At 36.3% G+C, this 18007-nt stretch overlaps 1 protein-coding gene across 1 annotated transcript in view; it reads right to left on the bottom strand.

Annotated features, from left to right (window-relative positions):
* Positions 1-650: 650 nt before the first annotated feature.
* Positions 651-18007, bottom strand: part of LOC124182974 (phospholipid scramblase 1) — a 74682-nt gene continuing 57325 nt past the window's right edge. The window contains exons 5-7 of the mRNA XM_046570864.1: positions 16366-16524; positions 11544-11705; positions 651-3078 (exon numbers count right to left, since the gene is read on the bottom strand). Of these exons, the coding sequence (XP_046426820.1) occupies positions 3031-3078; positions 11544-11705; positions 16366-16524 (369 nt within the window). The 3' untranslated portion in view covers positions 651-3030. The remainder of the gene's footprint in view (positions 3079-11543; positions 11706-16365; positions 16525-18007) is intronic.

Below are 18007 nucleotides of genomic sequence, written 5' to 3'. Positions count from 1 at the left end.
TATTAGCCTGCTTCTGTATTTTCTATCGTATTTTGAGCCCTATTGGCCTTACGTTTCATTCCCTACTTTTTTGTAATAGTGGTGTGCCTTATATTTTATTTCTATTACTGCTTATTATATTTTTATTTATTTTTGTGCCTATTGTATCGTATATCGAGTTCCTTGGAGTACAACCGAGCGTAGAATCAGCGCCTCTAAATATTACCGCACCTTTTTTTTTCTATTGCTATTGGCAATTTTATATTATTTTTGCCTGTTATTCTTTTCTCTGTATCTCGTTGAGTTAAGTTCTGCGAATTATTCTTGATTCTTTTGTACTGCGGTGTATTTAGTGTATTTCTTTATTTTGTAAACTCTCCGAAATTCTCACTCTCTCATAATTTTGTATTTCGTATTCTCTCAAAAGTTATGTTCAGGAATTCATTGTTTAATTCCTCAGGTCCGTAATCATTATAAATTATCGATTCTATCGTTTATGAATAATTCTACCGAAAGTTATCTAGTCGATCGTTTGCGCTACCGATTTTGTAAATCGTTAATGAATATCAATCTCTCGTACTGGTTATAGTTTATGGTAAACTTGTCGTATATCTACCGAGCTATCGTTACCTTGTTTTCTACCGATTGCAGTAAAGTTCTCTCGTTTCTAATTGACAGAATAATAATTTTCTACATTGTAGAAATAATAAGAACCTGGTTAATTTTTCACCTTAATGTACATGAATCTGCTGTTCGTTTTCATCATTTTTCATATATACAGATAAGCTGAAATGCTTGTCAGTCAAAGCTATAATGTGATTTAACTGTTATGTTTATTAATATACCAAGGACTTTCCAGATTACAAAATGGTATAATATAATATCGTTATCTTTCTCAGCGCCTTGTTGAGATTATTCAGAACTAGAAATCACATTCTTATACATTACGTCGGAAGTTTTTAATCAATAAACAATTATAAAAGTTACTATTCCGTCAAAAGACTGCTGTAATTCTTCGATTATAAGTGTTTTAATAAATGTATGATTTTCTGATAAACATTCGGAGTATATTTTTAAAAAATCTCTTATTTGTATGGCTTACATGTTTTTTTTATCATCTACATGAGAATAACAAGATTTTTATAGAGATGACCGTATAGAAATCTATCTGTCATTCTATCTAGATAAATATGGAGAGAAATAATCTGACCTCTGAATACTTATTATCTTGTCCAACACTGCCGAGGACATGCAAGCACTGGGATTTTCCAGCATAACTACACAAAAATGAGATTTCTGTTCTATTCACCTTAAATAAAGAAGAAAAATTGGTATTACGAGTCTGTAAATTACTACTTAAAAAAGGTAAGAAACTGGAGCTACCTGTATACCTGTTTTACGTTTACGTAAATACGTTTATGGTATTTAATATCACTTGAACTTGTGTTTCATGTTTTTGGTAGACATATCACACTCGTGCGCATAAAATATCCAATGGTAGACTCGCAATTATACAGCTAGTTATATTCAGGTATAATATGTATTATATATGGGTGTGCATTAGGATGACCCTTGAAATAAATAATTAAAAATTTCTCCTAAAGCACATATCTCAACCTCAATCCTAAGCCCTCGTGCAAAGGGGGAATAGATTTTGCCACTTGAAAAAACTCGGTTTTACCGTGTTTTCAGTTCATATTTTATCGCATAATCATTTACAAAAACATTTGTATCTGAAACAAGAAATTAATGCGCATCGATTTTATTACTTAGTAAAAATATGAGCATTGTCTATGGAGTATTCTATGCTAATTGTACATTATTTGAATCTAATTTTTTTCTTAACCTGACAAAATATTCCATGGATCAAAATATTGTAAAAAAATTTGTAAACTTTGCGCGAGTGATTTTAACACGTCCCATATCATACCGAGAAATTCATATGAATCGATGATTGATTTTGAATTGAGTATCAAATGAAAATACACGTTGGTTCTTGATTTTTAACTACGTTATTGTTACATAGGGCTGTAACACAGGATATATTCCATCTTAATTTTGAGTTATTTGAAAGAACGTCAGATTCAAACGAAATACAATTGACATGAACATGCCTATATGCTAAAGAATACATCATTGATGATGCTAATATTTTCACCATACAGTAGCCTTAATACTCGTATATTTCTCATAGTTACAGATTTTTTTCAAATATCAAATCCTGCTATGGAATATATAGCCAGTGCAGAAAGCGTAAAAACATGTACTTTTAAACAACGCCATTCACCCTTCATTAGCGCAATAGTTTACGGTTAATTGTAAGACAAAGAATTGTGCTTGGATAGAGATTGTGCATTTAGTTCTTGAGAGCTAATTTGGAGAACAGCTCAGTTCAAATTTTTACAGGCCTATTTTAAGGACCTTCCTCGTGTACATTACGTCAATTGTGAATGGAGTTAAATGTGCTTGGTCAATGAACCAGCATTCTCTGCGTCCTACACGCATCACATGAACTGGTTTTATCATAAAATTAGAGTACACTGAAGTAAATTGTACGAAGTCTGTCACCATACCTTCATGCGTATTACATGTATTATTATTATTAGAGGAACTGTACAAAAAAGTATAAAACGTACTTTCGCCCACCGAAAATTGAAAACTTATGCGATTGTTTCAATCATGTGATAATACCGTAAGAAAATACAGTTATTTATAGCAACATTCTCAACATTAATCCATACGGATTATACAATATTTTGTTTTATTTTATTAGATTATACAATATAAGCAGTTTGGTACAACTAGGTACGAAAAGTAATCTGGGTTACTTCGATCGTGTAATTTCAGCAACCAATCGTAATACAACAGTATTCAAAGGGCCTGAGTCGACAATATATTCTATAATTGTTTAATAGGAAGACTGACTTTTTGTTCAGTGTGTGTACACGGTAAAAGTTGCAGTGGTAGACAGCGAATATAATAATTTTCAGATCCAAGTTTCTTCACCATTTCTTTTTCTGCTTGAATTATCGTAGAAGTAATTCGCAACTTCTAGCCCAATTCACCAGCCTTACTCTGACCTTCGAAGTACATGAAATCCTGTGAAAGCAATGATCACTTGTTAGTTCATAATATATCAAACGAAATATTTATTACAAAATAGCGTTGATAAAAAATTTCACTCCCAAGTTCCTCATGTTTTCCACTTATGCATAATCCAAAGAATTCTGACAAAATTGAATTGCACATTCTTATCCTTTGGAGACTATGATAACAAGAGTTTTTCGTCGCTTGCACTCAATGTTTTTACTTACGGCACACCGTACAGTCAGTACGCCAAATTTTTAGCTCCTATATAGCAGCACTGGATAGCTTTATTGAGGCACGCAATAGATGGTAAAAATTGATATGAAAAGAATGTTTCTTTTACCTAGAAATTTCTCTTTAATAGAGAATTCAATCTTCAACAAATCCATGTAATGCAATTGAAATCTCCAAATACAAATATGATGTATACATATATATATATTTTTGGTGGAGATTGAATTTTCTATTAATTAATAATGTATATATAGTCACGTACCAAAACTCCGAGATGGGACATTCTACAGGTTAGCGAACAAGATATTTCAGGATTTTTGTTTATGTTGTTTCGAGTATATTGACACCAGGCATGCAATCGGCGGCAAATTCGAAAGCATTTTGTGACAACGGTAGCGGAGAATTTCGACGAGGGAACACAATAGCGAGGCTACACCGCGAGCGGAGAGCCTCACGCGAGGCTACGAAGAGAGCGCCAACGTATACATATACACTTGTGGACAATGAATCTGAGACGGCTAATTTTTCACACTAGACAGTTAAGTTGGCCACTTAAGTTGGCAGCACAGGAAACGTACAGCGCCATAGTTGGCCGAGCGCGAAACAAACTTAATCTCAATAAACGTAACATAACCCATGACCGTGGAAATTAACCATAGAATATGTGTCAATCCAATAAGTCATTATCCCCGCGATATTCTAAGGTTAGATTCGACGGTCATGAGTTATGTTATGTTTATTGAGATTGAGTTTGTTTCGCGCTCGACCGACTGTGGCGCTGTATGTTTCCTGTGCTGCCAACTTAAGTGGCCAACTTAACTGTCTAGTGTGAAAAATTAGCCGTCTCAGATTCATTGTCCACAAGTGTACATGGTATAAGGATTAAGGTGTGCTCGATAAAGGACTAGATTTCGTACAAGGTCGCACGTTCGGCCAGTTGACGTCACAGTAAGTCATAGTAAGCCTACAGCGCATGCGCACGTTCAAATTACAACATAACCTCAACTATAACTTCAATAAACGTATAAACAAACATGGTGGGTCACACATCGCGTTGACGCGCATCGTTTCACGAATTCAATCAAATGTTCAGCTGTTCGGTTAAGGGCTGTAAGAATCGAGGTAGGACCTGCAGAGGTAATGGTACATTACGTGACAAGTGCGGGAAGTAGGCGATATCTGCCCAAACGAGTTATGTATACTATTGTTGTACACAAGTTGTGGTAAGTTCGCGATAAGATCTGATAAAAATGGCATTGGTATACAAAGAAAAGCTAATATGACCTTTTGTAATCAATGTTAGTAATCCGAGCATCGCCTTCGCTCCTTAGCGCCGCGTTTGTTTACATCGATTATATTCTGGTAAATACACAGTGCGCAGGAGTATGTTATTACAATCCTAGAGATCGCTGTAAAGGTAATATTCACTCACCGCACGTTCCGCAGGCACGGTAAAACGAATTTACCGCACGCTGTGTAAAAAAAAGTATTCACATTTCCACTATGCGTGAACTGAAGAATTCTTTTTGAATTGACCGCTTGTTGCGATGTCAACTGGCGGAACGTTTCTATTGGTTCGTCCGAAAAGCTGCTCTGTAGTACATCCACGGTCGTGTATACAGGTCTGGGTACTCGGTCTAAAAACCTGTGCCTCTAACTGCGGCCGATATTTCCAAATTTCGCCACGTCGCTAGTGACGGAGGGGCATGCGCGCAGTTATTGCGTAGTTGCATTACCCGAGTACACCGGAGCAAAACTTAATTTGGCCTATCCATCTCAAGGACGGTTAGTATAATTAATTACTGGCTCATCGCTCATATGTTCGACTTACGGTTTTAATTTTTGTGTTCGACGAATTATTCAAGATATGGATTAACTTTTCATTACAGCCCTGCTAATACATGCGCGCGTATATCGCTCTGTCTCTGTCACACATGTGCCCCCGAGATTGCAGCGCTCCGCGCTTTTGCGGCCAATGTGGGACACATGTGCCTCAGATAGAGGCACACTGTGGGGTATACGAAATATATGGGAGTGCCCAGAACAGACCCCTGACACCCACCACTGCTCGTATACTGAAAAATTGTACGCGTTTTGTCCCCGTTTTTTAGTTCCTCTACGTGGCGCTAGTAGACTTCTGACACGCACACTGCCCTCGCTGAGTTCCGTATAGTTAGCAGATAAATATAACAATTATTATTTTTTATTGTTACCCGAGTAACTATACGGAACTCCCTCGCTGACCGCGCGCAAGCTTGACAGACAACTACTAGCGCCACTAGTGGTCGAAATTGGCGGCAAAATCGAGGGACATTTTGCGAACCACTTTTAGCAGCGTGTGTCAGGGGGCTGCCCCAGACCTGTATACACGACCGTGAATACACCTTACTCCATACACCATGGCCAACGTAGACCTCTGCCACGAGGGAAACCGAGGCGGACGAGATTTCCGTTGTTGGCCAGCGAGCCGTAACCTCTCCTTAAAGCGCCAACATCGTACAGCCTCGCGAAGCCGTCTCCACGCCACTGCCGAACGATGGAGTACCGTCGATCGCGACAGCCAATCAGCGTTCCGTGACAGGAGAAATCGACGTTAGCGATAAGCTAGCCTTTAAAAATGTTGTAATCCGAGAAGCAAAAATTCTGGGGAATCTTTCGCGGGTAATTACGCCTATGTTCGAAGCATGTGGAATTTCGGCTCCGCGTAGCGAAGCTGAACATACAGAGTCCTGGCGATGCTGGGAAACGTGCGAAACAGTTGCAAAGTATCGTTAGAGAGACGTGTAGCGAGCGGTAGCTTAGAGGTGTTCTTTGTACTGTTTGTTTTCTTCGCGAAGAAGAGACTTGGGTTGTCCGACTACGGGGTTGGGAGCTTTTTGATGTGGTTTCGTCGCGGTACGCGCTATTAATTCCCTAGCGAACCAATTTCGAGATTGATTTAGATCGGCGGACCGGTTGACGGTTGGCCATTTTGTAATTGCGTTACGACGATACTCCAAATTCGTTTGCTGATCTCCTTGTTTGATGGCCGTAGCTTGAGTTTTCGCAATAACTCGTAGAGTCCACTTTGTTGAAAATCTAGAGTTATTAAATTGCGTGCAGTCAAATGTCGCTGCACGGGGTCTAGTCGCACTAGCGGTCACGTCTCGTGTAGATCGCGTATCGCCGCGTGTGAGCGCTCAGTTTAGCGGTACGATTATTTAATTTTGGGTTTTGCTCGAGTACTAATCGGAGTTCGGATGCATCGCGATTAGTCGTCTTAAGTTATAGTTATTAAATTGAAACTTATTTTTGATTTCCGATACTAAATAATTTTGCGATTAGCGCCTTATTTTAGTAAAGGACGATCGCAGTTAGTGCGTTCGAATAATCCCTAGTTTTTGGGTTTCGGCAATTTTATTTATTATTGAGAGTACGACTAGCGCAATTAGGATTAACATTTCTTTGATATTTGTTTGGTCTTAACTTTGTTTCGTTTATTTATTTTTTTGTTATTTTCGATATCACGGGAGCGAATTTTAAATTATTAGACTTTTTTTTTATATCGCCAATATCACCGAATATATTATTTTATTTTATTTGTGTTAAATAGTGTGTTGTTGTCGAGTGTCGCTCTCTCTCTCCAAAATCACCCCTCCGTTCTCCGTGGTACTGAACTACCACCAAGTATGTCAGCCGAGGTTTAGCGGAACTAAGGATTTCGAGACGTGTGCACGCCAGGCGCCTAACAGAATCTCGCGATATCTTTTATAAGATCAATTTTTCCAGCTTACATCGCGGTTCACCAAATTATTGCGTACATGGTAGTTCTCGGTTACTTCTCCAGGTGGCAGTGTTCCAGCAAAAATCCGCATCACACATATATAAATTTTTAACATCTACAGTGTACCTCAATAAAGCTCTCCAGTACTACTATGCGCAGTTTCATGAAGCTTTATACCTATATATATAGTTTTTTCTCTTCTCCTGTAGTTTTAAGTAGAATCTACTTTTTTATTCTCTTCTTACACGTCGCGCACCGTTTACCACGCTATAGCTCTTAAAGTATCAATTTTACGGGGAAAAAATGTGAAATAAAGTTTATTAGAAATTTTATATTCTACTAAATTGGGCGTAACCATTTTTACTGTTCCATCAACAGTTGACGATATATTTAGCAATACCCATGATTGGAAACCTTGAAGCGCTATAAGTAAAAAACTACACTACACAGAAAAAAGTCCCGTTTTTTATCACCTACAGAAAAATTTTCGCTGTTTTTTTTTGTGCGATGCACGGTTCAAGAGGTATTTGATTAAACGTGTTTTCCGAGATGACGGATCAGTAATTCGAAATTTTTATTAACGGTAATTCAAAGTATGGAAAGGCATTGTCAACAAAGAACTATGAAAAAGACATAAAAGAATTGAAAATGTACAATTGCGAAAATAAATTTTAATCGAAAATAAAAGTTGAAATATGCATCATAGCGAGGGGCGAAATGTTGAATCCAAGGAATATCAAACGTCCAATAATACGCGCACTTCCGACCGACCAACCGACCGACCCCCCTCCCCCGAATCTAACTTGAATAATTTACACTCAGGGGACACCCACAAACATTGTGCAAGAAGAATATAAATTCTGAAGAAAATTGCAGAAAAGAAGTACCTGGCTAACCTGGTTAGCGCGCTGTACTTTCACCTCTTTGGAAGACAGTTTTCGTTATAAATAATAATTGGAAGACGATTATTATTCATTCGTACGTGACCAGAACTGAATTAGATCAAAACTTCAGCTTTGAAAAAATGATTTCATTATGGTAACTTTGTGCGGGCTTCATGCGAGTGGAAGACACACTACGTTGTACACGCGAGTTGGTAGACTGGTTTAATTTCAATCTTGACCTTGTCAATAGCTCATAAACAAAGTTTGTTTGGGAAAATGATTTGAAAATCTTTGTTTTTTGCGACTTTCGAGATCGCCCTCAGACTTGCCATTGTGGTGATGCGTTGGAAGACTATGACTACAATGGTGCGTATGGGGTATTCCACTAGGTATGGATCAAGATCGGAAATTGATTTCTCTGATTTACTTCAAACTTTTTTCTGTGAAAGTAATGATCGAAAAACAAAGCCATGATTTTTTAAAGATTTTTTCGTTCATGCATATCTGAGATATTACCATTTCAGAAGCGACCATTTATAAAATCTGAAAAAATTCAGGAAATCCTAGAAAAGTATTATATGACAAAATTTTCTGGCCCTATTCGAAGCTGGAGATTTGATCACAGCAAAAGATCGATTTCGAAAATAGTGAAAATTTCAAAAATCATTTTTGGAATGCCTTTTTCATATGAAAATAAACAAAAAAGTTTCCTATAACATGGGTCGAAAAAAATATATTAACAGGTTTACGGTATGAAATATTTATGTTCCAGATACATATTACAATGTTTTATATATCATAGTTATTTGATTATCTTATGAGTAATATGAATACTTGATGCAGAATAGCGACGAGCAATAATTTTATTTTCGGTTAGTAATGGAATGACGCAATGCATTTGTTGCGTGTGTGGAATTCTACGCGCGTTATTATACTTTGGTGTTACGTACTAGACTGTGTTTGCGTTCTAGTCTCTCTATCTAATAAAAAAGTTTAAAACAAATGAACAGGTAGAAAAAGATTATAATAACAATAGTAAAAAAAAAGACTAGAATAACAATAGTATAAAAAATATTATAATAACAATAGTATACGCATGAAGTTGGCGGTGGGGTGAGATCCCGAAAACAAAACAAAAAGCATCTAGCAAACCCTTTGACAGCTGTCATCGGCTGTTTATGGCAGTCTTTGACAAATATCTTTATGAGCATCTTTTTCTGACGCGCAAAAAATGACCATGCAAACGAAAATTATCAAGATGATTCCCGACGGGAATTGTCTTTTTCGCGCGTTGGCGTATCGTGTATACGGCACTCAAGATCGACACGCAGAGGTGAGACTGAGTGTCGTTTCAAATATAGTGGATAATTGGTCTACATTTGCGGGTTTTATTACAGGTAATGAGTCAAACGGTGCTGTGATTAGGTCACCTGGTGATTACAAATCACATATGAATGAAAATGGAATATACGGGGGAGAAGCAGAATTAGCTGCAGCTGCGGACATTTTTAATATATGTTTAATCGTGTATCGCGAAGAACAAATTCATCCACACCGGATCGGATTACAAAATGAAACACAATTCTCGCTACTCTTCACCGGCGACGGAGACAGTGGACACTTTGATGTCTTGCAGAACCAAAATAAAATTCAGATAGTGAGTAATAAGTACGAAAAGTAACAACCAAATAATAGTAAATCTAAATATATCACCAAACAATCAAAAGGACAGCCAGGATTTACGATGACGGTGGAGAAAGGAGGAGTTTCAAGCAGCAGACAAGGCGATAAAGATAGTGGATGGTCGGAAGTATCACAAAAGAAAGAGGAAAATAAAATTGTAAGTGCGAAGAACCAAAGAAGCCATAGAATAATATCCATCAAATATTCGTATAACCAGGTAAGAGGACGACCAGGATCGATGTTGACCACAAGAGAAAGAGGTGTTTTGCGGGATGAACAGCAACGCAAATATAGAGTAAAAAATAATATAAAGAAGGTGATTTTGGAGAATAACCGGCAGAGCGGTAGTAAAAATAATTCAACGAAGGGTGTCGAAGAATTAGAAGAATCGATTGTGATTATTGATTTGGAAAATAAATCAAGAGGACGACCAACCAATGTGATGGACATAGAAGAGCGAAAAATTAGGGAAGCGAAGAAAAAATATCATACTGGCTTTTCAACCAACGAATAGAAAGGAGGAGTTTCAACCAGCAGACAAGGCGATGGAGACGGTGGATGGTCGGACGTATCACAAAAGAAAAAGGAAAATAAAATTGTAAGTGCGAATAACCAAATAAGCCAGAGAATAATAATAAACAAATATTCCTATAACCAGGCAAGAGGACGACCAGGATCTATGTTAACCACAAGAGAAAGAGGTGTTTTGCGGAGTGAACAGCAACACAAATATAGAGAAAAAAATAAAACAAAGAAGGTGATTTTGGAGAATAACGGACAGAGCGGTAGCAAAAATAATTCAGCAAGTCAAGGAGATAAATCGATATCAATAGAGAAGGAACAACAATTTTTAACCAACGAATGGAAGCTTAGATTGATGAAAAAAAGAAAAGTAAGCACAGAAGGAATTGAAGTGGACAGCAAGTGCAGACCTGTCATCAAATCAACATGAAGGAATTCGCCTGTCTACTAGACAATGCGTAAGGAAATAGTGAGGCGCGAAGCCCCTAGTGTTGTATAAAAAAATTCTACATTGCGAATGTTCACCTTGCACTATTCGTATAATGTTGTTGCGCTACCTAGCTAAGACTTAGGTAGTTACTATTTTTCGAGTTTAACTCTGTAAATATATATTTTTTTCGACCCATGTTGTAGGAAACTTTTTTGTTAATTTTCATATAAAAACGAATTTCATGAATAATTTTCGAAATTTTCATTATTTTCGAAATCCAACTTTTGCTGTGATGAAATCTCCATCTTCGAATAGGGCTACAAAATTTTGTCATGTTTTTCTAGGATTTCTTGAATTTTTTCAGGTTTTAGAAAATAGTCGCTTTTGAGATGGTAAAATCTCAAATACGCATGATTGAAAAAATGAAAAAAAAAACTTAGCTTTGCTTTTCGACCAGTACTTTCACAGAAAAAAGTTTGAAATAAATCGGAGAGATCAATTTCCGATCTTGATCCACACTTCGCAGAATATCCCATATGTATAGCACATACAAAAAAAAATATCAAGCTTACGGATATTAGTCACAAAAATCAGTCCCCAGCTCTCGGACTATTACATCGTTTCATAAATCTTTTCGGCGTTACGTCCGTCAACAACCCGACTATTTTATAATTTTTAACAGGAGGTCGTACAGAAAGTAGGATATGTGGCATGTGCGCGCATAGGCGTACACGCCTTTGGCTCTTGCAGCACTTTACACACGACAAGAAATCCCCATTTTATGCAAACTTGCCACAAAAATAACTTGTGCAACTCACAGACAAAAAGCAGTGAAATAGAATTTCTTTCGGGGCAACACTTTAATACGATCTTGGAATGTATTTGATGGGGATTTTTCATCAATGCAACTTCAAAACGAACGAAGTAAAGCATAAGTAATATTGAACAAAATTTTTCTTACAATCAGGAAACATGCACCAAGGAGAACTGCCTTTATTTTGACATCCAGATCGGCAGGGAAACTGATCCCAAACATATCCGAGTCCGTGAATAATTCTCGTGCAAATCCAGACCACTTTTTGGAAATTCGACCAACTTTGTGCTCGCCGTCAACTGAAAGTACCTGCAAATAACGATTAAAGATGACGTTTTAGAGATGCCGTCAGTGAGTCACTAAAACCACCTTTAGTTCATTTCTATAAGATCACTTATAGTATTTTATTGGGATTTTGTCATTTTTGCTACTCTTTTGCCCTTTAAGTTCAGAAAATCTCATCAGAGCTTCGAATTATTTTTAGCGAATATTGGCAATCACAGAAACTTCTTTTCTTCTGAATCTCAGTTTTGTCGCTGTAACATCAAGTTGGACCGAAATAGTTTCTTCAAATAAAATAAACCCCTCTAAAGTTGAACGTGATGGGAGAATTTTTCAAGGTCGCTTAAGAGTTCGATTCTTATCCGAAAAACTTTTTCAACTTATCCATTTTACAGCTCACACCACAAATTTTTTTTTTTACAGTTCAAACTTATAAAGAGCGTCCAAATTTCACTGGAATAATGAATATTCAGCGGTCGCTCAATATCGACAAACAAAATTATATTAATAATACATAATTATACTCATCCCGACAGTCACCGTTTATATTTGTGTCTACTCAATATGGTTGAACAAAACCCCTAAAAATATGAATAGATTCCACTCAAATCTCGTGCGGATTCAGAGATATCGAGTAAGAGGAAATATAGGGGGTGAGAGTCGGAAGTAGTAGACATATTTTTGCATTTGAACGAAATGATTCCCTTTAAACAATATTTTATAATGGAATTTGAACCGCTTTCACGAATTTGGAAGATGGAAAACTCAGAGGTTGAGAGTCGCGAAATTTACAAAAGTTAGAATATAGTTTTTTTGGTAAAGGTTCTATTTTCCAGCGTCTTGGAAAATATTTCTTCAATAAAATTAATTCCAGAGGTCTTTTTAACCCCAAAAAATATAATTCTCACTCCAAATCGAAATATTGCTAACCTAAAATTGCATAACGTTTCAGTTCGCTGTCGTGCGGTGCTGAGCTGCACCGTGTAGGGCGTTATATTAACTCTTTCTCACGGTCCAATTTTATTTTTTTCAATAAAATATCGGCCGTTTGAAGTAGAACTTGGGGTTTTCGTTTAAAAAATTTTTTTTCGTGGCAAAATTTAAACTATCCAAGAATATTGTCCCTAGGTTTGAAGTAAATCGGTTGAACCGTTTTTGAGGTAGGTATTGTGGACACGGCAAAACATGTTAACGAATGAAATGGCTGACATTATGGTCATTAAAAGTGATTTCTATTAATTCATTTTCTATTTTATTCATAAAAATATATGTAACCGAAAACTTCGGCAGATTCACCAATTCCGTATAAATTCTTTGGAATACGTTTTAGATCGTTTTCATTTGCTAGGTCTATACTCTGTCCAGCGAGAGATCGACCCACTTACAAAGCTAAACGCGTCCACTTCGGTCAGATCCCGCCCAATGCGCCGCCCATTTTACCCACTCCAGGTTACCGAACGGGTCTCGCAGCTGGCCAGACCCAGCTACAGCCGACACAGGTACCCAGCTACTCAACCTAACAGTTAATTTCAAACTTAGCGGTTGATTTCAAACCGTCGAGGGTCAGTTGTTACAAAATAGCGAGTGAGTTCACAGACTTGTGAAATTTCAAGTAATAGTCCAAGAGCTGATGACAAATTTAGAGAGGTTGTTTTGCCCACGTTAAAATAATAAAAAACAACACTATTACTATGGGTGCATCTGGAATGGTGGGTCTGGTAGAGGTATTGCAGTTATTTTGCTACTGCGCAACCTATTAAGTTTGAAAAAAGAATAAACTCAAAAAATATCTATTGGGCAAGTTGAAATTTTTTTACCTATTGTTTTAGTAGCTGTATAATATATAAATAATAATCCCAGACTAGTTTTTGAGTTTTGAAGTATGACCTGACCCCCCCGAATTTATTTAATTAATATAGCCAAAAAATATACTTTAGGCATCCTATAATTTTTACGGCATATTCAATAAACAATTTAAAAAATACATGTCAATTGCCAGACGATTTGAACGGTTTTTAACAATCCCCTAACGTGAATAAAGATTAAAATTTAAATAAGTGCGACAAAAAAGTCTCACTTCTAGTTACTAGTGCGAGAAAGGTATTTTATTCACGCCTGCTGGTAGCTGACGGGGCTCCTGGCTCCTCGGCCTGTGATTGGTCGCCTCAAGACCACGTGACCATGTGACCACTGCTTACCGTGAAACTTGTACTCAGCACACACAGCAGAGTATTTTAGAGTATTTTTCATAACGAGTTTATACAACCACGTGGAAGATTAGTTTGATATTGTTAAGCTTCTATCATAGTTTTTACTGCAGTTTTTGTCGTTCTGGGTACCAAGATTTATCAATATGTATATATATATATGGACCAAATATCTGTGGATATAGTTAAAATAATTTAGTATTTTTGTAGTGATGTCAATTATTTTAATAATCTTCAAAAAGTTAATAAATTATTCAAGGTAATACCACACATACCTCACATAATACTCCGTTTAGCAACTCTACGAGTGCAAGGAATTTAATGACACGTTGGTATCAAAGAAAAAAAACTTGTGAGCTTATATATTTGTTATTTATTATTGAAAAATTAATAACTCTAAAATACTCTGCGGTGTGTGTGAGAGCGAGTTTCATAGTAAATAGTGGTCACGTGGTCTTGAGGCGACCAATCACAGGCCGAAGAGCCAGGGGCCCCGTCAGCTGCCAGAAGGCGTGGATAAACTATCTCTCTCGCACTTGTAACTACAAGTGAAACTTTTTTGTCGCACTTATTTAAAATCTTTATTCACGTCAGGGGGTTGTTAAAAATCGTTCAAATCGTCTGGCAATTGACATGTATTTTTTAAATTGTTTATTGAATATGCCATAAAAATTTTAGGATGCCTAAAGTATATTTTTTGTGATTATATTTTTTCAAATCTATTAGGTTGCGCAGTAGCAAAATAACCGCAAGACCTCTACCAGACCCACCATTCCAGATGCACTCATAGCAATAGTGTTGTAATGAATTTTAGTTTATTGATTACAAGTCAAATATAAAAGAAAGGGAAATAAATAGACAATTACGGGCAATAGTTGTTGACGATCACAGAGCAAATTATGCATGTATTTGGGTCATTTTGGTTTAAAAGTCAACTGTAATTTAATAGTACAACATCCCTAATTTCTAGTCCCTGCACGTCGCAACCCAACAAACTTGGTTTGATAGTTTAAAAGAAAAAAATATAAGTGGACGGCACAGGTGTATAAGCTAAAGGATATATGAGACAATAGTCGAGTAAGAATAAAACAAAATAGTAACAATAACATTAAAACAGACGGTAAAAGTGTATATAGATAAAATCGAGCGGAACAATTATTCGAAATATTTGAAGGGAGAGTGTGTGATGTGTCGTATCTATAATTTGAGAATGGTGTGACTTTCTTTCTTGTTTCCGTTCGTCGTTACTTATTGAATTCGTTACCTGATCAGGATTTGAGCTAATTTCACACTTTATGATTTCCTGACACCTCCATACGCAACTCTCTCCTTCTAAAGTCGTAGGCCTACTAATTTGCCGATCGGCTGATCCGCTGATCCGCTGATTCGTCCGAACTTCGGTTCTTACTTTCGTCGATCAAAATATATACATCGTCACAGTGTTGTTTTTTTATTATTTTAACGTGGGCAAAACACCTTCTCTAAATTTGTCATGAACTCTTGGACTATACGATATAATGAGCCCGCGATGTTCATATTATGTCACCTATTAGTTCTGTTACACAGCGTAGACTATTGGTGCAGGACACAAATGTAGGAAATTATAGGTACAATACTTGAATAGCGAGCTCCGCTATCCCCACCCGATTCCCACTCTATTACGCGACGTTGTGTCGATCTCTCGCCGGACAGAGTATAGAATTAAATTGAGGAGTATTATTCGATATTTTTCAATTTTTAAAAATTAACTATTCCAAATAACATTTGGTTTAGCCAAGGCACGTACAAATTTCACTCCTGGATGACTACTTTGTGTCAGAACATACACAGAGCGAGAAAACGCTCGGTTGCAAACCTTAGTCGTTTTATCAAAAGATTCGAGATTATTTTAAGTCCACTTTTAATAATCGTAGTTCTCTCAATAGGGGCGTGTGTTAATGATATTTTTAATATGATGATATTTTTAACATTTTGATATTTTTAACATTCTGATACAATAGCCATTTTTCATCTGATCGTGAACAAAATATCCTTGCGCGTGCTTATTAATCATGATTGATATACGTAGACTGCCAGCTAGCATCTATGAATAACCTTGGCAAAAAATTTTTTGCCCTCTTTTCTCTACCCTCAATTGTCACGGAAAAACCCGAATTGACGAATGGGGCATGTAAGATAATTTTTCGGTAGATACAATCCTGCGAAATTTTCTAATAGAACTGATTTCGGAGAAGTAAGCCCACTCCCTTTCAGGCCAGTCGACTTTTCCCTTACAGTTTTATTTATTTATTTTTTTTCCTAGCGAACATACAAAGATGCGGTTGACGAGATATTATTTTACAAGAAGTAAACTGTTTAAAACAATGAAAAATAACAGTTAATAAATTTCTTTATTCCCGAACGGACAATATTATCTCTATGTACGAATTATTCAAACTAACTGTTAAACTATTATTTATACCTAGATATAATATACTTACGTCGAAGTCAATATCAAAACATGAGCACATGCATATGGGGCCTTTGATACTTAGAACGCTGTCTCCACTGGCATCGCAGATCGAGAAAGAAGGGCGGATGGGATTCCAGTTCTGTACAATGGAGCCGATTTGAACACCGTTAGAAGATACCTCCAGTTCCTGATAAACAACAAGAGACCCCATGAATAATGAATATATGAAACGTTTAGAAACAAGCAACTTTAGGCTGGCCATGACTCGGCCCTCGAACTTTCCATTCTCACACTGCAAGCCCGAAGTACACAAAAGAAATTAAAAAAAAAACGATAATATTGAATTCGAATTTTGAACTACAAATTCAGATTCATGATTAACGATTTGAAAAACCTCATATGCCATATTACATAAGACATGACGATTTTTTTTATTTTATTTTAAACCACCATTACAAATTTTGGAAGTCTGATCTTGGATTCGCTATCGGTGACCCAAAGGATTTCCGCCCACTGATTCCAACGAAAATCCGAATTTATTCAGATTTTTCCCATCAAACTTGATTCGCTATTTTGGTTTTCGAAAATCTCACCTCAGATTCGTGATCAGCCACCCAGCAAACCCGTGGGGACCAATTTTCATAAAGATCCAAATGTTATTAGTTTTTTTTTCAGCATATTGCATACGCCAAATTTAAATTTTGTAATTCTGACTTAAATTAGACTTGTCATTAGCGACCCAAAAAACCTTGCGGTACCAATTTTCATTAGAATCCATTTATGTATTCTCAAGATATCATTGTTTTTATTTTATTCTTTGGAATTTAGTTATTTAAATAATTCAAAAAGTCCTGAATCTATCAAAGCCAGAATCTAATCAGTTCTAAGTTTGGAAAACCCGCGTCGATAGAGAAGAAAATCATTGAAATTCGGTAACTCGTTCTCGAGGTATCGTCGGACGAAAAAGTTGATCACACACACACACATACATACATACATACATACATGCGTACATACACACAGCCGTCCATCCGAAAATGGTTGGAGGTGATTCTCTATATCTCGAAACGTCGAGATCTAGTGAAAAGTCAACTTTTCATTTTCGAGGTGATTACAGTAATTTCCTTTTTTCTCTGAAAACAGAGAAAAAAGAGAAGTTAAAAATGTGTACACATTTTAATATATGTAATATTAATTAAGACAGAGGGTATAGATAACTAGTAAGGCCATAGGGAGATAAGCAGGGTAAAATGGCTTTTGCGAATATCTCAATACCATTTTATGGATAAGTAGCTATTCAAATACTGAAATCCTGAAAATATCAGACCTCAATGTCAATTTGTTTTTGGAGACAAAAAGAAGCAAAAAAAAACTAAAAAACATAAAATCATTTTTTCCTCAGGACTTTACCGACTTTATTGAAAATTTAATATGTTATTCAGGAAGTCAAGGCACAATGGACAGATTTTTAGACGAATAAATTCATGATAAAAAAATGATTATCTCTTAAATTTTTGTTTTTTATTGTGATCCTGTTCGAGCAAAATTATGGAACTAATATTTTTACATTCATTATAGATTCTTCAATCACTTGTATTTATTATCAACATTTTCTTAAAGGTACGGCGTAGTTAAAAAAAAAAAATAGAAAACATTTTTTTTCTAGAACA

Source organism: Neodiprion fabricii, chromosome 5 (genome assembly GCF_021155785.1).
Source record: "Neodiprion fabricii isolate iyNeoFabr1 chromosome 5, iyNeoFabr1.1, whole genome shotgun sequence".
Classification (NCBI taxonomy): Eukaryota; Metazoa; Arthropoda; class Insecta; order Hymenoptera; family Diprionidae; genus Neodiprion; species Neodiprion fabricii.
The sequence above is the reverse complement of the archived record's forward strand: the minus strand, read 5'-3'. Positions and strand labels throughout refer to the sequence as shown.